Source organism: Chrysemys picta, chromosome 8 (genome assembly GCF_011386835.1).
Source record: "Chrysemys picta bellii isolate R12L10 chromosome 8, ASM1138683v2, whole genome shotgun sequence".
In the NCBI taxonomy this organism is placed as follows: Eukaryota; Metazoa; Chordata; order Testudines; family Emydidae; genus Chrysemys; species Chrysemys picta.
Genome location: NC_088798.1, coordinates 94,684,149 through 94,711,919, shown reverse-complemented (window position 1 = coordinate 94,711,919; position 27,771 = coordinate 94,684,149). Strand labels below are relative to the sequence as shown.

General features: G+C 42.7%; 1 protein-coding gene across 7 annotated transcripts in view; it reads left to right on the top strand.

Moving 5' to 3' along the window:
• ARHGAP26 (Rho GTPase activating protein 26) overlaps positions 1–27,771 on the top strand; it is a 597,030-nt gene that overhangs the window by 466,460 nt on the left and 102,799 nt on the right. For all 7 annotated transcript variants that reach the window (XM_042850866.2, XM_042850865.2, XM_065554977.1 and 4 more), the window contains one exon: positions 20,908–21,067. In XM_042850866.2, coding sequence (XP_042706800.1) covers positions 20,908–21,067 — 160 coding nt within the window. The remainder of the gene's footprint in view (positions 1–20,907; positions 21,068–27,771) is intronic.

The window sequence follows — 27,771 nt, the reverse complement described above, 5'->3', positions numbered from 1 at the left end:
AGTCAACCCAGCCCTCTCCTGCTGGTGACTCGCAAGAGTACATTGGAGTCTTGCTACTATACATGTTAGGTCTTCCCTCACCACACTTAGGAAGGAAAATCAGCAGGTACAGTGAGGAAAACAAGAAGAAATGAATGCTGAGGAGAAATTGCCTTACTTTGCCTAGTAATTGTTTGCTCAAGAAGGTGAGAAGTAAGGTGAGGAGAATCTTTCCTCACCTCTGATGGTGCTGAAAAACCCATTGGGGGAGCCTCATGTTCCGGAGTTCTTATTTTAAGCATAATTAATTCTTAAGAGTATGTCCCCATCTCTCCTCTTCCCCATTCTACATTGCTGGCAAAAGCTATGTCTGCATAGACTGTCTGCTGGGTAAGGGCCAGCTGCACAGGTTGAAGCTGCCCAGTTTTTGAAAGCTTGCTACATTTTAAATTCATGAATTAGGAAGTTTAACTGTGAGGCTTTGGTTAGAATGGGGTCATTTTCCCAGTGGATTTTAAGACAGCCACCTCTCCCACATCTAAGTAGACTCAGGATGCGTATTAACTTATTTAACTTGAATTTTATTTTGTCTTCCAAGTTGGAGGAATGCTTCAATGGCAAACCTGCCCACAGGCCATTTCAAAGCATGACTAATTGGTGTTAAAGTGTTTTGAAGTTTAGTCCAGAGCATAGGAGAAGCAGAACCATGAAGACCCTCTTCATTTGAAAACCATTCTGTGCAAATGGCTTTTTTTGCTGGGCGTCTAGCTTATGACAGCCATAAAATTTTGATAACCCCATGCAGTTTGCTGACAAAATTATATATGCAAGGAGTGTGGGAGGAGAGTACAGGGGCAATAAAATATGCAGCATTGATGCTGATATGTTAGCAGTTCTTCCCTTTCCCCCAGCCACATCCTGTCTTCCATTAGGTGTCTTTTTAAAAACTCACTGATAAAATTGTCATCAAAGCCTGACACCAAACAAACTTCATGAATTATTTATAGCCTAACAAATGGCAATGGATTCAATGCTCCAAGAAGAATCTGGCACAGGGAATCCCTGTGTGACTGTCATTTGCACAGAATCCCTGGGTTAGACTGTGTGAAATAAAGAAGAAAACAAGCCTATTTCTTTCCTTTATTTTACTGGGGGAGGAGGAGGGGGATTAAATATGAAATTCTAATGAAGGGGCGGGGGGAATTCCCCTAGTTGATAAAAATGTATTTTAATGATTGGTTTCCTGTAATATGTAAACCAGCAACGTTTTGTTCCAATTTTACAGATAAACTTTTAACCTCCTACAGCATTGCTATATTCAAAGACTTGGTTTTTTTTGCAGAAAGAACACACATCTGCAGCCTAGAATAGCTCCCCCCCCCACCCTCCCCGACAACTGACCTTTCAGTCTCCATATTACTACTACTACTCATAGAGGAACTTGCATCTTGCATTCTTGCATAGAAGAATCCCAGAATTGTCTGCTATAGAGGAATACATTATAAAGACCTCCCCAGATTTTGATTGATTTTTTTTTTGTTACAGCACCTTAGTCCCTGAAGCAATTGACTGGGACAGGTCTTTATTCTGTGGAGCCTAAACATGCCTTGGGAATTGTGTGTGTGGAGGAGGATAGACTAGTTACACTCATGGCCTCGGCATAGCTGACTCCACTCCTCAAACACTGCCTCCCTTGCTGCATTACCTCTTGCAGACAAGGCAGGAAAATCCCCCTTTTGTTTAATGTATTGTCTGAAGGCTCTGCTCAGAGTTTTGTTTTGTTTTTTTAAAAAGATGAACTTCCTGATGGGAAAATAATGTAAAATGCTAAATTAAATGTACCCCAAAAGGTGTCTGTCCTTCCCTCTTCCATTTCTTTGATTGTCTCCTATTTTGTTTCTTAGCCTCCTTTCTGTACAATTTATTTTCATCTCGTGCCTCCTCCTGGTTTCTCCTTTCCTTAAAAATAAATCTCCTTCTCCCGTCATTATTTTCTGGAGGGCAGAACATTAATCTCCTCTCATTATTTTTGATCCCATTTCCCTATTGTGGTCTCTGTCCTTCCCATATTCTGATGTCAGTGCCCATTTATCTCTTGGATTTCGTCTCTTCCCCCTTTCCCATCTTGCTGCCTCCTCCTCCTTTCCACTCTCATTTCCTCCTCTCCCCCCTGCTCCCTTTCTCATTTCCATAACTGCTCCTGCTTCTCTCTTTCACCCCAGCCCTATGGTTAGCAGAGAGAGAGGTCTGGATTGACTTGGTCATTCCATCAAGTAAGGGGAAAAGACCTTGTGACTTAACAGGCACCAGAGACTGAGTAGCTGTGTCACTCCTCCTCTCTAACCCAGAGTGCCTTTTACAATGCTTTGCTGCTGTAGTCTCCAGCCTGGACAGCTCTCAAACAGCCTCCAGCATGCAAGTCACTCCCAGCTATGTCTGTGAGTGTGCTGCCAGCCACCACTTGGCTCTTATTTGGTTATACTGCAGGGTGATGCTAACATGCCCCCATCTTAGATTTTCACCCAGGAATGTATGTCCTGTATTGCCCAGACCTCTCCTGGACAATACAAGTTTATATAAAGTCTGTTATTTCTTTAACGGAAATGACATGCATACAGCTTGTCACTCCAAATGGGGTTTCCCAAACACATCCATTTAAACGTACTGGATTAGATAAAACAAATAACAAGTTTATTAACTATAAACAGAGAGATTTTAAGTGAGTACAAGTAATGAGGCATTAAAGTCAGAAATGATTACAAGAAAATAAAGTTAAAATGCTGATGGTGCCTAACTTAACAAACTATGTTAGATTCAAGCAATGTTTCTCACCATATGCTTTCAGCAGTCTCACTGACCAAATCCTCTAGGTCAGGACCCCTTCTACAGTCCAGCGCTGCTTCCTTTGTCCTTCAGGTACTGTGAATGCCAGTGTGAGGGAGATGGATTGAGGTGTTCATCCCTCATTTTTATAGTGTCACTCCCCATCTTGAACAACATTTCCAGAAGAGATTCAGGAGACAGGGTCTATATGGCAGGATGTTCCCTGCTGCTTTTCCCTCAACTGTTTGAATGTCCGTTGTTTCCTTTCCTGCTTGATTACTCTATTTACTGCTTAAATGCAAATTAAGCAGATCACACCTTTTTTTTTTTTAAAGACAAATCTGTTTGCCAACCTCAGTTTGGAATATGTGTTAATAAAACTGTACAGTGGAATCGTATAACTTCACATACAATATTGCTGCACACATTTTATCTGGACAATAATGACCAGCAAACTATAAGTTTTAAAATGATCTTGGTACAAAGTATGCACTGTGAGATGTAAAATAGTGTTCAGGGTGTGAACACAGGTGCATTCTGTCACAGGCTTAGAGGAGGTTTTGGAACAAATGTATATATTAGACAGGAATAAGTCACCAGGACAAGATGGTATTCACCTAAGGGTTCTGAAGAAACTCCAAATATGAAATTGCAGAACATTATCTGTGGTATGGAACCTATAATTTAAATCAGCCTATGTACCAGATGACTGGTTGGTAGCTAATGTAACACTGATTTTTTTAAAAATGCACCCCAGAGGTGATCTTGGCAACTACAGACTGGGAATTCTAACTTCAATACCAGGCAAACTGGTAGAAACTATAGTAAAGATCAGAATTATCAGACACGTGGATGAACATGATTTGTTGGGGAAGAGTCAACATGGCTTTTGTAAAAGGAAATCATGCCTCCCCCATCTACTAGAACGTGTGGACTGGGAATGATCCAGTTGATGTAATGTACTCTGATCAGGGCTGGCTCCAGGCACCAGACGAGAAAGAACGTGCCTGGGGTGGCACATTGTAACCCTGCCGTGGTTCTTTTTTTTTTGTGTGTGTGTGTGTGTGCTTTGGCACCCAGTCTGGAGCTCCCGGCCAGATCCCCACACTCCGCCAGTCCCAGCCCAGCCCTGCAGGGGCATGGACCCCGGCCCGGGGGGGGCAGGAACTAGCAATCCCCGCCGCTCACCATGCTGCCGGGACGCGCCACTCCCCACCACCTGCACCAGCCTCCGCCTCCCGCGCCGCTCTGAGCCCGGCCCAGCCGAGCCGCCTTTAAAGGAGCGGTTGAGCCAGCACCTCCTGCAGACCCCGGGGGCTCCGCCTGCCTGGCTGGGAGAGGCACCCCAAGGCCGGGGGGGGGGGGCCCTCTCACCTGGCTGTGAGGCGCCGCCCTTTACCCCCCTGCGAGCCGCCTTGACCGCTCTCATCGCGCTCCCTGTGACCGTCCCCCCCCCCCCTTTTTTTTTTTTTTTTGCTTAGGGCGGCCCTGACTCTGATGTTCAGAAAACCTTTGTCAAGGTCCCAAACCAAAGGCTCTTAAGCAAAGGAATGAGTCATCAGATAAGAGGGAAGGGCCTCTCATGCATCAGTAACTGCTTAAAAGATAGGAAACAAAGGGTAGGAATAAATGGTCAGTTTTCGCAATGGAGAGAAGTAAATAGCAGGGTTCCCCAAAGATCTGTACTGGGACCTGTTCAATGTAGTCATAAATGATCTGGAAAAGGGGATAGACAATGAGGTGGCAAAATTACTCAAGATAGTTAAGTCCAAAGCTACTGCAAAGAGTTACAAAGAGATCTCACAAAACTGGGTGACTGGTAAATTCAGTGTTGATAAATGCAAAGTAATGGACTTTGGAAAACATAACCCCAACTGTACATACAAAATGATGGGGTCTAAATTAGCTACTACCACTCAAAGACCTGGGAGTCATCGTGGATAGTTTTCTGAAAAATCTGCTCAATGTGCAACAGTAGTCAAAAAAGCTTACAGTGTTAGGAGTCATTAGGAAATAATATAGAAAATATCATAATCGCATTATATAAAGCAATGGTTCGCCCACACCTTGAATACTGTGTGCAGTTCTGGTTGCCCCATCTGAAAAAAATATATATTCGAACTAGAAATGGTGCACAGAAGGGCAACAAAAATTATTAGAGGCATTAAAAAGACTGGGAATGTTCATCTTAGAAAAGCGATGACTATGGGAGTATATGATCCAGGTCTATAAAATCATGACTAGTATGGAGAAAGTGAGTATTATTTACCCCTTCACATAACACAAGAACCAGGGGTCACCCAATGAAACTAACAGGCAGCATGTTTAAACCAAACAAAAGGCAGTACTCCTTCACACAATGTACACTCAACCTGTGGAACTAGTTGCCAGGGGAAGTGAGGCCAGAAGTATAACTGGGTTCAGAAAGGAGTTAGATAACTTCACGGAGGAAAGATCCATCAATGTCTTTTAGCCAGGATGGTCAGGGATGCAACCCCATGCAACCCTAAACCTCTGACTGCCAGAAGCTGGATGATGGGGAATGGATCACTTGATAATTTCCCTGTTCTGTTCATGCCCTCTGAAGCGTCTGGCACTGCCACTGTCGGAAGACAGGATAGTGGACTAGAGGGATCATTGGTCTAACCCAGTATGGCTGTTCTTATGTAACGGTAGCAGTCTTCGCTACCTTCTCCACCATCCATAGCACCATGGAGCAGTTAGAGCCAGCTGTTCTCTTCAATTTTTGGGGTCCATTCCCCCTTCCACGCACCACTTTTTAGTAAAGTGAAAGTAGTAGGCTCTCTCAAATTGCATGGAGTATGGATATCTGGAAATATCTCACTTAATCAATTCCCTTCCATGGCAGGGGCCTTGATCATTGATACACCTCAGTCCAGCCTGTTCTTTCCCTGAGGGCTATTGGTCTAACTGTAGTTGTTGGGTATGGTATGGAGGTGGCTGGGTTGTGCTTAGTGGTCTGTGATATACAGGAGGTCAGTCTAGGTAATCTGATGGTCCCTTCTGGCCCTAAACACTATGGCTCTATGAGCAGAGAAGTCTAGGAGGGGAGGAATAGCTCAGTGGTTTGAGCATTGGCCTGCTAAACCCAGGGCTGTGAGTTCAATCCTTGAGGGGGCCATTTAGGGATCTGGAGCAAAAATCTGTCTGGGGATTGGTCCTGCTTTGAGCAGGGGGTTGGACTAGATGACCTCCTGGGATCCCTTCCAACCCTGACATTCTATGATTCTATGATACACTACAGCTGGGATCAATGCTCTGAGATCGATTCACTGGCGGTCGATCTAGTGGGTCTACTGAAGACAGCAGATCGCTCTCCAGTCGATCCCTGTACTCTTCCCCTGATGAGAAGAGCAAGTTAAGTCGCTGGAGAGTTTCTTCCATTGACCCCCTGCAGTGTAGACCCCTATGGTAACCTTGACCTAAGGTACGTCGACTTCAGCTACGTTATTCATGTAGCTGGAGTTGCGTAGTGTAGGTCGACTTACTGTGGTAGTGTAGACATAGCCTAAGGCAGGCTAGTTCCTACCAGTTCTGACACTGCGCTGCGCCCCAGAAGAGGCCAGCAGCAGGTCCATCTCCTAGTCAGAGGGGAGGGGGCACGGGGCTCCACGTGCTGCCACTGCCCCGAGCACCAGTTCCACGCTCCGGAGCTGGGGGTGCGGTGGTGCCTGGAGGCAAGAGCCGCACAGAGCTGCTTGCGTGCCTCCGCCTAGGAGCCGGATCTGCTGCTGGCCACTTCCGGGGCACAGCATGGTCCATGGTGCCAGGACAGGCAGGAAGCCTGCCTTAGTACCCCCACTGCACCACTGACCGGGAGCCACCCGAGGTACCCCTGGTGCCCCAATCCCCTACCCCAGCCCGGAGCCCACCCCCCCATCCCCAAACCCAGAGCCCTCTCCTGCACCCCAAACCACTCATCCACGGCCCCACCCCAGAGCCCTGACCCCCTCCCACACCCTGAACACCTCAATCCCAGCCCCACTCTGCAGCCCAAACCCCAACCCTCTGCCCCTCCCACACCCCTCCTCTCCTGCTCTGTTGGGTCATGGGCATCAACAGTTTTCTTCAACTGGGTTGCCAGAAAAAAAGTTTGAAAACCACTGGTTGAAGGCCACCAAAATGTTTCTTGTTACTAAGGTCCTTTGGTCATTCACTTGCATTAACATACAAGATAATGTGAGAGAATAATTTTTTCTCATTGTTTCTGAGCTGGCTTTCAGTTGTGAGTTATTACTAATGTCTGACATGAGATAGACTGCGGCTGGGGAGTCCTAGAAGCTTCAGACTGTGTTTAGTGCTGGCTGGAAGATCAGAGCCTGTTCTCAAGGTGTGCTTTTTGAAAGCTCATTTATTGCAAATAATCCCTGTCTCTTATTTGTTTTCTGTCCTTCAGCCAGGTTCCAGCAGGTTATTCACCAGCTCTGTAGATGTTTTTAACACATACTTGCTCTTCAAATTTTTGCATTTCACAGTTGCGTGTGTAGGTTTTTCTTATTTGAGTGGTGCAATTAAAATGTCGATAATTCCGTTTTCGATATTCCATGGTACTGTATACAGAAGGTGACTTTTCTGGTGAGGGAGGATTGGGGAGAGCAGGGGTCATAGAATATAATAGCTTTTTATTTTTGTTGTGGCTTGCCATATGCTCCTTGCAAAGAGGGGAAAAACTGCTGCTATGGCAACAGGTGTTAGTAGTGTAGTTGACTGTGTGGTTCCAGTAGTATACAGCAGTCTGGAGTGCTGGCAATAATATCTGTAAACATAAAAAGCCATGGGTGGGTTCTATCATTACTATTAGTATTTTTTTAAAAGAGAAGAGATCTTGATCAATGAAGTGACCTGAAGCTGTAAATAAATGCTGCGCTCATGCATCTTCAGCCAAAAGTAATAAAAAGCTAAACAAGAACAATAAGGACTAATATGTTTTATTTTGTTGCAAGATTTTTTCACACCAACTTTCTTCTCGCTGCCTTTCCTGAGCATCTATTAATTTGGTGTTTTACGTTTCAGTAGTAAGGCAGGATTTGTAAAAGTGAGTCTAATAGTCTTGGGGGGGGGGGGGGGAATTCTTCCTGCCAAAATAATAAACACTTAATAAAAATACACCCACTTTTATTCTACGCAGTAATAGTGGGATCTCTTATTCCAAACACAACAATAATGCTGTTTTCAGATGTAGTGTTCTGGACTATGACCAGAGTAGTTTTTGTATTTATTTTGTATCACTGCTGGTGAACTTCTCCAAATTCCCTGCTCATTTGATATATACCCTTTGGGAAAACTGCTGAGAAAATGAGGAATCTGCTTAGCTTACAGAAGTGGCCTTCTCTTGGGACAAGAATGTAATGGTAACTCTCAAGGCTCAGTGACTCAATTATGTACCCACAGTATGGTTTGTATGCAATTGGTATGAAAAGAAGTCAGTTGGGGTGTGTGGGGGGAATGAGAATCACCCTCCCGTACTATTTCTTCATGCTGTCTGTTAAAACCTGATTAATCTGAGATCTACTGATTGACACTGACGTTCTATCTATGCTAGAGAAATGTGGATGTGTTTTTCTGTACTGGTCCGGCTCCAGTATGGAAGCTGAAGTGTAGACGGCATATAGACATTTTTCTTGATGCTTCTGAAAGCAACTCCCACAAGAAAGCAATGGCACATGGAATATCATTTGTGTTATACAGCACCCTCCATAAAGCCTAGCATCTCAAAATGCTTTGCAAAGTAATGAGTTAGACGCTGAGAAACTGAGCAGCTATTATGCCCTCACCGATCGCTTCCACAGAGCTTTGGACAAGTTCTATTGCATTAAACTGATGGTTCCCCCTGGACTATCTCCTCAAGTACTAATATAAATCAAATCTCATAATACTCCTATGAGAGAGGAAAGCAGTACTCTTACCTCGGGACCATTACATATCAATACTAGTCTCACAGTGCAGTGCCACAAGTTAAAAGTGCCAACCTGAAGGTGCAGCCTTAAAGTGAAGATTCTTTTCCCCATCTCTGTTGGCTTCCCAGGTGGAAATAAAACTATTAGTTGGAATTTGAGATCAGATTCTTGCCTTACCCCTCACTCCCAGCTAGTCTGTGCCACCTCCTCCATAGATCACATTGCTGGAACACATGCTGCTTGCTCTGTCCATCCTGGGCTAGTGGAGTGACCCTCTAGGAGTTATCTTTACAGTCAGTGTAACTTGAGGCAGCCCTGCTGTAAACTAGTGCCCATGAGGGTGACCAGACAGCAAATGTGAAAAATTGGGACGGGGTGGGGGGAAATAGGAGCCTATATAAGAAAAAGACCCAAAAATCGGGACTGTCTCTATAAAATCAGGACGTCTGGTCACCCTAGTGCCCATCTCCACCTTGGGCCCTGTACCAAGTTTAGCTTGCCCAGACCCACGGATCTGGCTCTTAGCTTTTACAGATAATGACTGGCTTGTTTGCTGTCTCTTTGTGAATCTGAATTAGAGGAGAATTGCAGTGCCATATGTGTTTAATTTGAAAATCGTAAGTTTTTAGTCCAGCATTTACACGTAGTCTGGATGGTATTCACATTGTAATCAAGCTTTCAGTTACTGCATTTTAGAGTTGGTCCAGGCATCTCCTTAATGTGATATACAGCACTTGTTCCTTGGCAGTGAACCAACACGTCTAGCTGTGGTCAAGTTTGCCCAGGAGGAAACCGGAAATCGTGCTGGAGCAAGTGAAATCTAGTAGAAGTGCACAGTGTAAAATCCAACTCCTCCTCCTCCTCCTTCTCTTCACTGAACAGAGAGATTTGAGGATGGAGTCAGAAGGAAATGAGGCTTCTTTATGAAATTTTAACTCTCAAGATGCAGCGTCTGGTTGGTTGGTCAGCAAGATGTTCTAGCACCTCTTGTTGCATTCATATGACAGGTTTGTTAACCAGCTGGCTCTCATAGGCGCTTAACCTTTATAGACAATGGTTAGTTGGCCTAATTCACTAGGGTGTGGTGCAGATGCTGGCACAGGGCCCCAGATATGATGGAAAGTCAGCATGGGTGTTGCAATGGAGAGTGACTCTTCTTATCTCCCTTCTGATATCAGGGGGAAGGATCTGCAGCTGGCCAGCACAGCAATAAATAAATAAATAAATAAATATAAAAGTGGGTGTTGCAGGGTAGAGAGAGAAGATAGCAAGGCAGCTGAGGTATGTGTTGAGTTAGCACTTCCTGGATCAGCCTCCACTGAGGGTCTCCTGTGGCTGCCAAATGGAACAAGCAAGTCCTGGAGGGGAGAACGACACCCCCTCTGCTGTTTCCCCGCTGGTTATTCCCCTCTGGAGTGGCCCGGGGTAGGCTGGCACCAAAAGGTGCAGTTTACTTGTGAATATGGCCCAGAGCATCAGCCTGGATCTGAGGCAGGAAAACTGCACTTTGAAATTCAGTGGGAGTTGGGTGCCTCACTCCCTTACATACCTTTTGAAAATCACAGCCCTCATTGATATCAACCTTCCACTACCTCTTATCTCCTCCTCTAACTGCAAGAGAATGTTTGCTACCATTTTTGCTCTGCGTGTTCTGTGCTATACCTACCTGGGCGTCCTATCCTCCCATGGTGCTCCCTGTTACCCTCCCCCCCCCCAATCTTGTGCTTTCCCTTAGTTTACTATTTAAACCTAAGGAAGTGATGCATAAGCTCATCTAAAGGGCCACCCTTGTCGTCCTTCTCTGGTGCTTCTCCCACTCTCTGTCCTTCTCACCTAACAACGTGAGATCTCCCCTGCTCTAACCAGTATTGGATATAGAAGGTTACACCACAAGTACATTTCAGTTCAGTGAGACTTTGTCGATACAACACATTTTAGAAGTGTTGCCAAAGTGCGTGTAATCAAAAAGAGGCACAAAAGCAACTGGCCTGCCTGTAATCTGTGTCAAGTTGGGACAATCTGCCCAGGATGGGGCTTCACATGGTGTTTGATCCTGTAGGTTTCTTCATCGGTGTCCTTTACTCTGCTATATTACCCCCCTCTCCCCCCCAGGTTAGAAACAGCATTCCCTCCCTTTCCTTATTTTTCTTGATAATTGAAGGAAATATGAGTCTCTCACTCCCTCATATTTTGGACATTGGAGGCTTTGTGTGCCTCTGTCCCTGCGACTTGATTTCACATCTGCTGCTCTCTGGGTCGGGACTGTGCTTTGTTCTTTCAGATTTCTAGCTCTAGTTTAACACTAATTCTGTATATCTAGACCCATGGCATGAGCAAAGGTTCCTACCAGTGGGGAACTGAGGTGACTCCAGGCTATTCTTCTCTTTAGCAGTTAGAAACTCTGTTATCTCAGGCACAGCTCACCCCCACTAGCTACCCAAAAGGCCCAGGAAATATTCAGAACCTAAGAAAATAGGATAAAATAGATTAAGACTGAACAATTTAAAAATATTGCATTTAATCATTTATGCTGTTTGCTTTTTGTTCTTCTCTCAGCGTGGACAGTGAAACTTAACTAGTCATGTTCGCTATTTATTTATAGTCAGTTTCTACTTCATGCTCATTGTGTACGAGAGATCTGGGGCCCTTTCAAAGGGGCGTCTTTTTGTGCAAATGTGTCTTTTGATCACTTAGTCCATGTGCCCAGCTGATACATTTCGATCCCTGGCAGCACAGATGCTGAGTTCTACGCATGTAAATTCTATTAACTCAGGGCCTAACTGTTGGACTCTTTCAAATGCATATGCACTTGGTTGTGCTCACTCAGATAAGCAGGGCACTTCCTGAAAGTTTTCTGTTTTTGGCACCCTCCGTTTCTGATGCTGCAGGAGGGAAAATGTAATTTAAAAAAAAAATCTCCTTTCTGTGTCTTGGGGGGGAAAAGGTCACAAAAACATTTCCCTTTCATTTAAGCTCCTCCTTTGCCAAGTTAGTTTCCAACAAAACCCTAAACTACTTCTCAACAGCGTCCCTTTACTACTCATTCATGCCTGCATGATAAGTTCCTATTCCTAGAACACGTACATGACTGGTGCACAGATATTACATGGGGTACATCATTGCTTGTACCCCTTACTTACAATTTTTAAAAAATGCCTATAATAATAGTCCAAAACATGCTACAGATTGCCCTATATTGCCGAAGTGTGTGTGGCCATTACTGTCGGTGCTCAAGTATTATTTTTTAAATAAGGAGTATTTGGGGGGGGGTATTTTTTAGTCATGGTGACATAATGGACTCTGCTTTACAGTTTCCCTCCAGCAGCTCTGCTATCCTGCCTTTTGTCTCTTCTCACCACTAATCCAGCTTCCTCCTGTCCTGCACCTGTGTGTGGCAGGTATGTTCACTCCAGGTTTTGTACACAGATCAAAGGGAGAATGCACCCTCAACTGCTCCTTCTGTGACCATTTTCCTCTCTGGTTTCTCCTCAGACTGTAAAAATTTGTTGCCTTTACTGGACGTGGAATATTCTGTGCCTATTTGGCTTTCAAGATAAGCAATCACTGTAATCCCTCTGGGTGTCTGCGAGGTGACACATCTTATAGCTCTTACAAAGCTCAAGATTCTTATTCCCCTCAGGCTCACAGACTTTTGTATTCTGTACAAGGAAGGAGCAAATGAAACGCCAGTCAGTCACTTTTCCCCTCTTCAGTCTCCCCACCCACACACTCCTCATTGGCCGTAGTCCAATTAAACTCAATAATGTGCAGAGATGACTTGAATACACCCCGGAACAGTTCCGAGAACTCATTAGATTTTATTCAGAAAATACCACCAATTTGATATCCGGAAGCAGCCCTCTCTCAAGCCGTGCGTGTGTCAGAGCCAAATTAAATTGATGCAACTAAGGAGCGCATCAGTGTTGCAGGGACAGAACACTGACTGCATATTCCCATTGAGATGAAAATAACAATAAAAGAAAATCCTCAGTCCTTTGTCTGAGATCTGGACCACACTCCCTGTCATACTAAGAAGAGCTTACTTGTGGAAGGGACTTGTGAGGAATGAAAGTCTTGTTTTGGTTGCATTGTTCCTGCACCTGCTATTACATGTTCTTCACCTATTAAGTTACAGTAACTCCTCACTGAAAGTCGTCCTGGTTAACGTTGTTTCGTTGTGATGTTGCTGATCAATTAGGGAACATGCTCATTTAAAGTTGTGCAATGCTCCCTTCTAACGTCGTTTGGCAGCCGCCTGCTTTGTCCATTACTTGCAGGAAGAGCAGCCTGTTGCAGCTGGCTGGTGGGGGCTTGGAACCAGGGTGGACTGGCAGCCCCCCATCAGCTTCCCCTATCAGCTCCCGCTCCCCTAAGTTCCCTGTACTGCAGCTGCCCAGCAGGCTGTCAATTGGCAGTTCAGCTGTCCCTCCCCCCACTGCCATGTGCTGCTCCTGCCCTCTGCCTTGGAGCTGCTCCCAGAGAACTCCTGCTTGCTGTGCAGGGGAGGAAGGGGGGGCTAATGTCAGGGTGTCCCCCCCCCACTCCTGCACCCCGCTTACCCCTTCTCCATATAGAGCAGGGAGGGGACACGGATGGAGAGAGACAGAGAGAGCTTGGGGCAGCAGCTGCTGTCTCAACTTCCTGATCCACTTAAAAAGACAATGCACTTAAGAGTGGGTCAGCTTACTTAAAGGGGCAGTGTGCATCTCTCTTGCACACACAAGGTGTCTGTGTCTCTGTCTGCTATGCTGTCTCCCCTCCCTCGTGTTCGTGCTGCCTTGTGTGAGAGGCTACATTAACAGCAATGTGTTAACCCTTAAGGGCTCAGCCGAGTGTTAGTTCATCATTTAGCAGCAAGGCATTTCCTGGGAAATATTCCTCCCTCTTCCACCCTCTAACTTCACCACCTCAACCAAGCTTCACAATCATCATAGCTGTGAACAGTATTAAATTGTTTGTTTAAAATGTATACTGTGTGTTTAAAATGTATACTGTGTGTATAGGTATATTATATATCGTTTTTTGTCTGGTGAAAAAAATTTCCCTGGAACCTAACCCCCCCCCCCAATTTACATTAATTCTTATGGGGAAATTGGATTCGCTTAACATCGTTTCGCTTAAAGTCACATTTTTCAGGAACATAACTACAATGTTAAGCGAGGAGTTACTGTATTTTCTTGTGATAAAGCCTAAGCTGCTGGTGAATCCACACATGCTTCTGCCCCCAAACATGTCATCTGCATGCTCTATGCTTTTTGTCTTTTAATCTTTAAGGTTAATTCTTGCAATCTGTAAACTGCCACAAACACAGCAGCCTGAGGTAGACACCACCTCTGTCTAGGATTACCTCACTTTACTCCTCTTCCTCTGTCACAATCTCGTACTGACTTTTGATATTGAAAAAAGTGTTAGCGACAATATAGGCACCAAGGACATTTTGACCACGAGCAATACTATGCTTGCTGATAGCACATCATCGCTACTAGTAGGTCTGCAACCACGGCACCTAAGCCATTCATAAAAAGTTCTGGGCTTTCAACAGGATTGCCCCAAGTGCCAAAGCAGAAACAGTTTAGACTTCACCAAATATCTGAGAGGGAATAAATGCTTCCTTCGACTGTTGGTCTCAATCAGGGAAAATACCTGAGATGATAGCTACAGATGTTAGTTGCTTTCCCCCCGCCCCCACCAGTGGAAAATGTCCTTTGCACAGCCCTGCAGTGTGATAGTCCTTTGAACCATAATTTCCTTTCCTTTGAAATACATCAATTGCCAGCAACTTGATGAGGATAGGGGAAGTTATCTAGTTTACCAGTGACCTGAGTGACTCAGAAAAATGCATTAACTTAAGATAACATAATGTACCAGTACAAACATGTCTGTCAACAATAAATAATGCCCTTGTTGCCAGCTCATGGCCCTGAATACTTAGGCTAGTAAATTTTTCAATGCATTTTACTATACACATATACAATTTAGTGCACTCCACCAGCTGCCCCGGCCTCAAGACATCTGGTCACATGTCAGGTCTTAGCAATATTCCTGCAGAGATCAACAAACAGCATAGAGTTGGTGTCTCTCCCTGAGTTTTCATCATTTTTTGCTTAACACAGGTTTCTTTGTAGGTAGAGAAACAAACATGTTTTTTAATTGAATGTGCCTGAAAATAAATGTGTTGAATTTATTGCCTGGGAAGTGAAAGTTTATAAAACTAGAATTAGTTTTTGTGAACTAAAAAATGGGGCAGAAACAACTTGTAAGGTTTGCCAGATCTCAAACTCCATTGCGTTTCCCCATCTTTATTTAATACTGATTTCAAGTCAGCATAGCAGATAAATATTTACTGCTCCAGTGTGCTTACTCTGCAGGGAAGCCTGACAAGTCATTACCCTGTGTTAAATTACGTCTGGTCATACCATGTGGTATACAGTATCCAGGCAACCCATTCATAATCTAATTTAACACAAAACATGGATTTACTTCCCCCCCCCCCACCCCCCTTCTTCTCTGAAAGTGAATGTAGAGCTAATGCAAGGAATTGGATTGACAGCCCTGGAGAACTAAGTCTTCTGTTCAACTGCAGGACACATGGAGTACAGATACCAATAATTCCACATAATATCCCAACATACCACCACCCTGACCTGGGAGAACCATCTCTAGATGTGCAGGGGAATTCATTCATTCTGCCCATTCAGGTTCTCTTCCCCCCCCGCCGCCCCCTGTGCTCAGAATGCAAAGTTTGCCCATTCGCTTTAAATTTGGTAGGCCCAGACCACCAGCTCATTTCACAGAACCCACTGAACTTTCATCACATGTTTGAATTTTGGTCACTACTGATGTGGGTTGGAGCAGAATTACTTACTTAGAGGATTAAGGCTCCATTGTCTATTATCACTTCACTGAACCATCCAACCTTCACTTCCCCTACTGGTCGTGTAAGGTGTACATCAGCAAGTTAACATTCTTTTAAAATTGGAAGAGCAAAAGTCCAGTTGCCAGAAGTCAGTTGGTACCCCAGCATGCAGTGGGACATGAATTAATAGGCTATTTAGAGCATTTCTACACCATCTAACAATTTTTTTCCTCATTATTCATATTTAAAATAATATACACAAGCATTAGGGATAAAGCATGAATGTGAAAGCACTGAAAGCCTATCCATGTAAATGAATATAAGTGCATTACATCTGCTTTCAAAATTTACTCGCCCAGAAAGGAACAAGAGGTTAAAAGAAAAATACAGCAAATACCAGCAGAGACACTAAGGGGTCTGGATGCGCAGGGACAGAGCTAACAATGCCTAAATAAAAGCATTTGTAACCAAGATCAATATTAAATGTACCTTGGGATGAGAATGCCCCTTCTTTGGAGGTTATGTATTATTTTCTAGTACAGAACATGATGAAGAGGTATAATTTATAGTAAATGAGCATATAAATAAAGTATATGGAACTCAAGGATGTAAAAGATGAATCACACATTTGTAGCATAGCTTCCGTAACCTAGCGTTGTAAAGAATTCTCTTTTTGTGGAAGAGTACCCATGTTATGGATCAGGACTTCACACGGCATCTTAATTTATTCAAGAAAGGAACAAGAGCTGCTCAGTTACAAAATTGTAATTCAGACTTTGAGCTTTCAAAGAATCTAATAATGAATAGATTCCTGCAGGCTGTGGCATTGGGATTTTGGTCAATACCACTGCCTTTCCACATTTGCAAATTTACTCAAGTCACTTCAAATAACAGATATTGCAACGCAAGCCAGTTCTACAGTTTATACTGGAGGATCATATGCTTGTGAAGCCATTAATAATACAGTCTGTAATAATTAACATAACCATGTAAAGTCATCTAGCAGTAATAATGCAATGAGAGAGCAATTTATTACACTGATGTATTACATGATAATGGTAATGAGAAATGAGCAGAGCTTATTTTGTAAGACTGAGCAATATGACATTTATAAATGCACTGAGTTTTGCTAAACTAAGGGAGCACTAAAAATGCTATGAAACATTTCAAGTGCTTTCAGAACTGTTCAGCCTCAAAATAGTTGAGTCATAGTGGGTCCAAAGTTCAAACAGGAGTACTGTGAACACAGATGTCTGTACATTTATAAACACATTACTGGAACTTCGAAAATTCAGAGAACATAAGAATGGCCATACTGGGTCAGACCAATGGTCCATCTAGTCCAGTATCCTGTCTTCCAACAGTGACCAATTCCAAATGTTTCAAAGGCAATGAACAGAACAGGGCAATCATCAAGTGATCCATCCTGTGTCATCCCGTCCCAGCATCTGGCAGTCAGAGGCGTAGGGACACAGAGTATGGGGTTGCCTCCCTGACCATTGTGGCAATAGTTATTGATAGACCTATCTTCCATGAACTTGCCTATTTTTTTTAAATTCAGTTATGGTTAGGGTTAGCATTCATGAAACACTTGAGCAGGGACTGGGTAAAAATAGAATGTGACTTAATTCCTTTTAGAAATCTTGGAAATACTTTGACCATCATGATGATTGTGTGTATTCAAGCATGTGCTGTGAAACTGCTTAACACAGTGTGTGAGATGCAGCGTGCAGTCAGAGACTTTGCTGAACTGGAGGAACATGGTGTTTGTATGCACAGTTCAAACCTCCCCTTCCCCATTTGTTTGAGCAAGAAAGAATAGCAATGAGGCAAGCTAGTGATATGAACTATGCTCCATGTGTGCGAGGAGATAGCGAAAGAGGGGAGAGAATACCATTCAGTATGTGAGAGGGGAGACAGTGGTGTTAAAGGCACCGGTGGGAGAGGGAAGATAGAGGAATAAATCATGCTCCACTTGTGGTAGAGGAAATGGCAATAGGGAGAGAGACTAGTATCCACGACAACCCCGTGTGAGAGAATGAGGTCTGTAGGAAACTCATGTCTCTGTCAGTGGTGCGTTGGTGTCAAGGGGGCAAGTGGCAGGAGTCCTGTAGTGAAGAGCTGAGTGTGAATTCTGATTGCTTTAGCCATCCACATTACCCAGTGAGGCATGTGAAAAATTTCTGAGAAGAACTTAATCTTTGTCTCCTTTCTGCATCTCATTCCATAAATACTGCCTTGTTCTCCTTGCTGTACACCGTATTGACTTCTAAAGGGCACAGAGAATGTTGGCTGATTCTCCTTCTAGGTTTACACACTTGTGAATACCAGTGTCTGTATTGCAAAGTACATGATTCTGTCTTACTCTTGCCTTGTGGCTGAAATGGAAAGGAGATATGAAGCGAGTTTACTGGGATTTCATGGCACTTTCCTGGTTCCAATATACCTTTTACATATAGGAAGTAATTTATTTTGGGGGACGGTTGGAAGGAGATCTCCCTGAAACTGGAAAAGAGGAATGATCTGTGTATCAAATTGAGCATTGCTGTGTTCAAACTGTAATAATCTTTTATCTCTTATTTCTCTGCTTTTGAGTTCTGAGGTAGTGTTGTCTTCCTTTTTTGTGGGTAGAAACTTTTTGTTTTGATTTTGTTCACATTACAACCTGAAACAGACCCACTTTATTGATGAACCATTATTCTCTTGGTTAGGTCAATCTCCTTTAGTTGGCTTTGGTTAATAAACCCCTTGTGTTGGATAGAGTGCCTCCTAGTGGCTGAATCAGTAGCATGTGCATGCCCTTTTCGACAGTTGGTGCTAGTTGGTAAGGGACACCATATATTACATTGCAGTTTATTATCTCAGTAACCTGAGCTTTTCCAGGGTTCAGTCCAAAAGCCTTGGTAACTCACAGCACTATAGTATTTATACTCATAGAGGCAATTTCTCAGACACACAGAACTGCGATTAAAATACTCATTGCTTCCTGATACCGAGGGACGTCAAGGGTAATATTTTCAAAGGTACCTAAGTGACTTTTTAATAGGATTTGGCTCCTAAGTCACTTAGGGAAACATTTTCAAAGGCACCTAACTCGAGTGTAGAGTGTTGTCAGAGGCCTCTCTTCTGCCTGGGTGTCCTGGAAAGGTAGAAAATGAACACACATCTGGGATGACACTTCCTGTCTACTTGAAGAATAGAGTTGGTCACACTCTAATTCACAGCTCTTGTTGTGCAATCTAGAGTTGCTTAGTGCTAGCCATCCTGACTTGTGGCTTCTTCCAGAGATGAGAGAGCAGGAGAAAAAGGGAAGGATAGTTACTTAAAGCTTAGTTTAAAACTCAGGATACCCCTGACTGAAGTCTTCAAATTAGGAAGCTCTTGAGAGGGTGATAGAACAGGCCATAAAGAATCATTAAGAAGTAGGGTAATAGGGTAGTAGAATTTTCACATACAAAACCTAATCTGAGCAATTCAAACACATGATTCAACAGCGTCCGAATTTGTGGGAAATATCAGGTGGAATCATTTTGATCTAGCCTTAACAAAGAATGTAGGTAAAAGCAATCATAGCCCTGTAGAAAAATGTGTCCGATAACAGCAAATGCCAGCTGTGTGTATAAAGCGCCTAGCTGACAGTTTACCTATAATTAGAGATTCTAAGGTAATTAATAGCCTTTTTGTATTCCGTCTGGCACTTTCTGAATCATCGCTGTGCAACTTTAGCTAATAATCTTCTTTTGTTAGGTATAAATATGTTTTTACATTCTTATGCCGACAATGCCAGCAGTCAGACAATTGGTAGCTTTATGGACTGGTTGCCTCCTATGTGAGTTTGAGCTCCCAATGAATGTTTTATGGAGTTACGGTAATCATGGTGATGCTATTATCCATACTTTTCCAGAGCGCACATTCCTGGTTACAGTTGTTGTTACTCAGGCTCAAGTGGGTGTGTGTATGAGTGTACTTCCATGTTGTCTGCATGTACAGAACTGCTTTAGATCACAGCTTATGCAATTAAATATACAATTTAATAGAGACAGTAACAATATAGCGTGGTTATGGCTGTAAGAACAATGGGCCAAAGTTTTCCAAAATGTGTGTGTACTGTATAGGTAACTTTATATCATAAATATACTTGGATCTATATATTCTGTCTAGGTATAGATTTAGGTAATTGGACTAATGGTGCTTCATAAATAATACATCCTAATCACTATAAAAGGAACGGCCTTTTATTCTCTATTCAGAGACATTTCTAATTAACACGTTACTGTTAACGTGGTAGCAGGGATGTTGGAACGATTTGTATAGTGGGGTCCTGAGAGCCATTGAACCAAGCTGTAAACCCTGTCTATGATGGAAACCACTGCAAGGCAGGGGGTGCGGCAGCACCCCCAGAACCCCTAGTTCCAGCACCTATGAGTGGTAGTGCTGCTCTCCACGAAGCTGCCGAGCCCATCGTGTTATTGGACAGGCCCCTGGAGTTTGGTGGAAACGCTGCCCACAGCATGTGGGGCTGGCAGCAAGGACAGTTGTGAGACACCCAGATGTGTGGAGTCCTAGCAGGTGTTCTAGGAGGAAGGAGCAAGTTGTACAGGAGAAAGCAGTGGTGCTCTGAAAGCTGACACGAGAGGAGAGCTCAAGCCAGCATGAGAGGGAAGGAAACAAAGTTTGGGTACCAATAAATTACCAGAGATGTCTCTCGTAAGCAACGATCATTAACAAATATTGGTCTTAATTTGAATCCCAGAGAATATCCCTATTTAAGCAGGTTCTCCAATTTGGTGGAGAATACTGTGTATGCATGCATTTGTTATGTATCTATGTGTACATTCTCCCCCTCTCTCTCTCTGGTGACACCAGCAAAATCTTTACTTTTCAGATTGTTTGGATTGGATTGGAATAGCGTTGACCTTGAGTGGAAGCAAAATGGGGCAGAAGGACTTGAAATGTGGACATCGAAGGCTGCTCATTTAGTTGAGAATAGTACATGTCAAAGGTCCAACTACTTGTTTTTAGGAGGATTTGAAACATTTCTGATTCAAACTGTTTTTCTGGGAGTAGGCTGTGGATTGGAACATTCAGCCATTTAGGATTTAGTATCCAGAAAGGGGTTAAACTATTTGGGTTTTCCTAGCATCAGTCAATTTACGGAGGCTGAAGTTACACTGGTAACGCTCCAGTTATGTCTGTACTTTTCCACATGGCTGAGCCTGGAAGGAGCTCATCCGGAGTTTCAGGAATGTAAACAATTGTAAAATTTGTGCCAAAGATGAAGGAGGGATTATTCTGATGTTTCTCTTACCTACTCTTTCCCCTTCCTTACAGTGTTGCTAATAATCACAAACAGAATCTAATGACTGTTGCTAATCTGGGTGTGGTATTTGGACCAACGCTGCTTCGACCACAAGAAGAAACTGTTGCAGCGATTATGGACATCAAGTTTCAGAATATTGTGGTTGAGATTTTAATAGAAAACCATGAAAAGGTAATGTTTTCCCCTTACTTCTGAATTTAAATAAGTTTATAATAAAGAATTTGTCTCCATGACAACCCCAACACAAATTCTTCAATAAATCACCTTCTCTAGATGATCAGTACACAGCATTGCAAGAGAGAAGATCACGTCTCTCAGCTAAAGGAAAATTGCAATTATCCAGAACTAATCCAGCTCATAGCTGCCCTTGGTACCATGTATCCAGAAGGAGTGTGTTTGTACAGCACTTAGCACAATGGGACCTTGGTTCATGACTAGGGCTCCTATGAGCCTCAGTAATAAAAATAATAAATAATAACACTGGGATTCTGTTCCCTTTTTAGATGCTGAAGCATATTATTTCAAACTGAAATTTCCCATGAGGGAATCGTACTTTCAGTTAAATACTAGGGTGAAATCCTGGCCCCATTGAAGTCAGTGGTAAAACTACCTTGGTTGTCAATGGATATGTCTACACAGCAAAGAAAAAACCCACAGCTGGCCTGTGCCAGCCAACTTGGGCTCACAGGGCTCAGACCGCGGGGTTGGTTCATTGCTGTGTAGACGTCTGGGCTTGGGCAGGAGCCCAAGCTCTGGGCCTCTCCCACCCTGCAGGGTCCTAGAGCACGGTCTCCAGCCCGAGCCCGGAAGTCTACACAGCCAATGAAACAGCTCCATGGTCCCAAGTCAGCTGGCACAGGCCAGCTGTGGATTTATTTATTTATTTATGTTTTGCTGTGTAGACATACCAAACGGGACTATGATTTTTTTGGGGTAGAAATAACAGCAGGGAGGAAACTTAGGAAATGGAATAGTATCTCCAAATTGAGCTTTAGTTGGGCTGAAATCACATAATCAACAATTCTAGTAAGTTATTTTTCTGGTTATCTTGACCTGAGCCCATTTCATAGTCCCTTTCTAAAAGTCCCCTTGTGTTATCTTTTAAGTTGGGCAAAGAATTTTGCTAGTTTTGAGAGGTCAAGTGATTAGGACATTAGTCTGGGAGTTGGGAGCCCTTGTGTTCAATTCCCTGCTCTGCTCAGACTTCCTGTGTGACATAGGCAAGTCACTTTGCCTCTCTGCGGCTCTCAGTTCCCTATCTGTAAAATGGGAATAATAGCTCTTCCCTGCTTCACAGGGATGTTCTGTGGATAAATACATCAAAAGACTGTGAAATGGCTGTCACATAAAGGAGGCTTAAAACTGCCAACAGCAGTTCTAAAACAAGTAATTTTTCAAAAGCATTTAACAAGTGATTCTCTGGGAGGGTTTTTTGTTTGTTTGTTTGTTTGTTTTTGGTTGGTTATGATTTGGGAAGTGCTGCTTAGTCTGCTCGACTAATGGAATGAAGAAAAGAGACCAAACTTTCCTGTGCTCTCCCCCAAACTTTGGTCTGTGGCATATGCCATTTTAGCATGCTTTGACCTTGGCCAGATTGCTTGTAATGTACTTTGAAAACAAAGCATAGAGCTCTTAGTAGGATTATATGGGTAATATAATTATATGGGTAATATATTTCCAGGGAAATCACTGGAAATGGGGTGTCTTTAGACTAAATGGCTAAACTAGTGGGCTAGTCAGAATATCACCATTCCATTAAGTATCAGTTGACTGTCTGAAAAAGAAAGTTCCTACATTCTAATAAGCCAAAATGCATAATATTGGTGTCCCGTCATGTGAGAGGCTCAGTACCTTTAACTCTCATTGAAGAAATTCCTAGCTTCCAATTCAGTGTTCTGCGCACAAAATCTGTGTCTTTCAGATAAGTGTCGGTACTGCTTAGTGAGAGGGCCACCACCAATAGCAGGCTCAGAACGTAGATTTACCATTGAGTATTCAACCTGTTTGGTTTAAATTAAACAGATTGCTCTATCACCACGGATGTTTCTAGGCAGACGCTGCTACATGCTAATTTAGTATGACGAGACTCTGTTTAGAAAGACGTCACAGTTTATTCTTTCTCCAAAGCTCTAGCAGAAGTGCACGCACGCATCTGACACACCAGCCATTCACAACATCTTACTAAGACAGAGGACCTTCACCTATCTCTCTAAACAGATGCAGGAAGCCAAGGGAGATTGTTAGTGATGTTCCATTAAGTGTGGAAACAATGTGGTGAGAAGGGAACGAGGAAAGCAGTGCAACTCTGATTATTCTCAGAGAAATTGCTGTCACGTGGCGTGTAAACACCTTTGCATTTATTCAGCTCAGGGGAGCTATTTTATTTTCCTTTCCTTTCCTTTTTACTTGGAACTGAATAGAAATAATTGCTTAATTATGAAATCGCCTGACCTGAGGAGCAAGCAGTGTGAATACCAGGTAAATAACCCTACAGGCCTCTGTATCGTTCAGTAGCATCCGCCACTAGCACACAGTGCACGGTTCAGCAGTACCTAGCAGAACAAGCCCAGCGAATCTTATTGTATTTCACACAGTCGCCTCTAATTTTTTTTAATATTACAAATAAGTCAAAAACGGTGTCATATTTAGAGCCATTCCCTGCCCCTTGCAGGGAAGAGCTTTGACGTCTGCGTCACAAGCAGCGGGGGTGATGTTATGAAGTCTTTTTTCTGCCCTTTCTTGGTCACAATTTATTAAACCCTCCCATGAATCCCTTAATGAAATTGACTGATTCTGTCTGAATAAAGTCACTCCCTATGTGAGCTGAATGCTCCATCGGCTGGCACTCTTTAAGGAATCGACGACAGATTTCAGATGACTGATTGCATCCTTCTAGACTAGAGAGTTCTAATCTCTGGTTGTCTGTTAGGCTTCCTTTTGTCTCCTAATATTCAGGGATGGTGAAATTAGCAGATTCCCATCACCTATTTAAAAACAATTTGTAGCAACAACACGCCTGTCTGAGAAGTGCGTCAGTTATGTCCATCCAGCAGCAACTAATTCTGCTGACGCTTGCCGTCTGTCATGTGGCAAAAAGGATGGTGTTGCTCATAGATCAGCCTGGTCCAATTCACAGTGAGAGGACAGCATTTACAAACTATCCTCCATCTTTGTGGAGCACCCATCACCGTAGTATTTAATGACTAATGGACTTTCCTGTCCATTCTTTTGCCTTTCCCCCAACAAAAAGAAAAATCCCTCATTATCTCAGTCAGAATTCTTGTATTTCCCCTCAGTGGTCCCGCAAAGGCACCCGTTCTCAGGCATCCAGCTCCCCAGCCATTGCCTTTCTTGGGTGGAAACCTGCATCTCTCTCCCTTCTGACAATCTCAACCACTGAAGAGCTCAGCCTTGCTTTCTCTTGCTGCTGCTCTTTTACTCTTTTGGGGGGAAGGAGGACTGAGAAGGCATTTTCTTACTGTTGCTGTGTCACCTCCTCCGCTCCCTCTCCTGCACAGTTTTAGGATATGATGGTAACTGGTAACCACATTGAAAGCTATATGAAGGGGTCAGTTCCTCAAGTGGGTGAGAAAGAGGAAAGGGAAGGCAATATCTAAGAATAGTCCTAACTGTCTCTTTGCACGAAACGTTGGCAGATCATGAAGCCGAGCCCAGTAGGCGGATAATTTATTTGCTCTGCTTTTTAAACCCAGGTTTAATAGGCTGGATAACTCCACCGGGCCCTAAATGTTCAGTAACAATGTGAAGCCTCATGCAGCACATCTTTCAGTTGTCAAACTATTTCCATTTGTAGGCTTTAGAATCATAATGTGCAGTGTTGGGGTTTTTTTGGGGGGGGGTGGGTGAAGGGTTGTCTGGCAGGTTTGCATTTCATTAGTACTATTGATCTTTCCCAATGTAATTAGTGACAACTGATCTCTAAAGCTGTCAATGGAAATGCTTGTTTGGGAGGATTTCGAAGTGTTAAGCCTCGAACTGACACTCTTTGAAAAATGAATCTCATTTGTGCCACTAATGCAAGGAAGTTGCATACTACATGACTATGGGTCAGTGTCACCATTTAGCTTGGATTCACTGTGAATTATCCTCTAGAGGAGGAAGATAGTAGTACTGGGGGAGAAACTTTTTAAAACTTAGTATCCTTGTCATGTTGTTTGCGTCTTTAAAGTTGTCACCTTACAGTATATTTCTTAATAATAATTGATGAGAGCTGATAAAAGCCTTCCCAAGAGAGATACGTAGGTGACTAATACTATACAAGTACATTGCATGTTTACTGCAGTTGCTTTACATTGATTTACACTGGGGACTCACATGTGGAGTGATTTAAATCACCAAGTGAAAAGCCTCAGTTTAAATCAGGGGTGCCCAACCTACAGACTTGGGCCGTATACGGCCCACCAGGGCATTTCATAAGGCCCTCGGCCTGCTTAAACACAGTATACTAATGGTCAATCCATTAGCATTTTATCGTCATGTTTACATCATTTTAGTTTACACAAGTGTGTAAATAGACAATACTGTACACAGAAACAGACTACCCCAATACATTCAAAACAAGCTGAACTTACAATATAAATCAATACAGGTGACTTTAAACCTTATTAAAATATGTAACATCTGTTTGGCCCACACAAGGTTGTGCTGAGGTTTATGCGGCCCTCCTGTGTAATAAGATTGGGCACCACTGATTTAAATCATCAATTTTAGTCCACTTTTCCATTTGTACTTCTGTTATTTTCTAAAGAAAGGTGAATTTTCATTGGTTGATATAACCATTTGATTTACATATTGATTTACAACTACAGTGGTTCTCAACCTGTGGCCCGCTGGCTGCTTGTAGCCCAGTCAGCACATATCAACAGCCCACGTGACATCTTCATGGCCATACAGGTAGTATATATATTGTGTGGATATGGCCCACATAACACATAGAGAGCTGCATATGCAGCCCACAATGGTAAATAGGTTGAGAACCACTGAACTAGAGTCTTTACAGAGACAAGGTGGGTGAGGTGATATCTTTTATTGGACCAACTTCTGTTGGTGAGAGAGACAGCGGGTCCAATAAAAGATATTACCTCACCCACCTTGTCTCTGCAATATCCTGGGAGTGACATTACTGCAACTACATTGCATAGATTTGGTACATCTTTTTTTGCTACGTAGGCGGGTATACTGTAATATTTACATTTATTTAAGACAGGATATATCTTAATATTTTCAGAGTCTTATTAATTATACATTATATGTTAGGAAATGGTAAATGCTATATTGCTTATTTACTAGATTATTAACTTTTTGCTCATGATTTGTGTCAAACTGCGTTAGGATGGTAACTGGGATTTAATAAAATCCACAGAACAGCATATTATATTTATTTTTATTCAACTAGACAACCTTAAATGTTTTGGATACATAAACTTCTTTTATTAAAATAAGCTGCATATTTACAACTAAATTATGTATTAAAATGAGGGTTTAACTGTAGGTAGTAAATTAAACTGATTCTTTCAGGTCAGCCTTGGAAAAAATTTCAAATATATCTAAGTAAAAAGTGACGAGAGCTTAAGTTCCTACTCATCTAAGTCTATTGAAAATGAGACAGTCTCCTAAGTTACTTAGACTGTCCTTCAAACTTTTAAAGCTAGTAGATCTCATCCTCCCTCCCCCTTTCATTTTTATTCATAGTCTGGAAGAGAAAGACAAGTTTTCCTGCTTTTTTTCAGCTCCGAACTCATTTCTCAGCTTTGACTGAATTAGTCCAAATGAAGAAAATATTCTTTCTGTGCCTGCAGAAGAGGCTGTCAAAAAGCTGGTTTAGCACTTCAACAAACTCTGGTTTCAGGTGCTTAGCTAGTGATTTGCACCAGCTGAGTGGTTTGACTTTCTTTAAAACATCATCAGCAAATATGCACTGTTTGAATGGTTCACCTCCAGCCTTGCCATTTGTTATGGTTGGCATGATGGATGAGTGATTATTAGATGCCTGTGTCATAGCAGCAGCATATTCTTTGGCAGTTAGGCATCTATGTTACCGCTTTGGGTTGAGTATATAAACATGAAAATGAGGTGGAGCTTCTTTACTGCCTGCAGTTTAACTTCGTTGTTGGATATTTTTCTTCAATGTCTCTTGAAGATCTTCCCAAATTTCAGCAGCATCAACAGTATAGCAGCAATCTTTCTGCAGTTTGTCCAAGGCTATGGAAATAAGTTCCAGTATATTCAGCACATCTTCTATATTTCTCTTTAATCCGATGTTGACTACTTTGGCTGTGATCATTCCATTTGGTTTATCACAATTTTCTTCACCGATTGTTATCAGAATAGGCCATTTCTTAATAAATAGCTCAAAACAATCAGTCTCTGAATTCCATCTTGCATCTGAGGGGACAATTAGTTTGGCTCCTCTTGTTCTCTTTGGTAAAGATGAAGCAAAGTGGTTGTTAACAGAAGTATTTTGCAATTTCAGCAACATTTTCCTTTATTTCTGAAGTTGTACTTAAATCTTTGTCTGAAAGATGCATCGAATGAGCACTGCACACACATGTGATGTTTCAGGTTCTCTTCATTGTCTTCTTTTAGATATCTTCTGATCTTTGCTACATTTGCAGCACTGTGACAAAGCTACATACTTGAATTTTTGTTCACAGTTTGTTATAGCTTTTACTGCTCCTTCTTTTAAGTATCCTGCAATATGGGCATTTCCTGATCGATCAGTTGTTTCTGTCAGATGGACAACCCCATTTTCTGTTGTCACACAAACACACATTCCTGGATCATTGTGTACATTGGTCCACCCATCAAGACTCAGATTAACAAATTTCACACCAATGTTTGTTGCAAACTGTTCA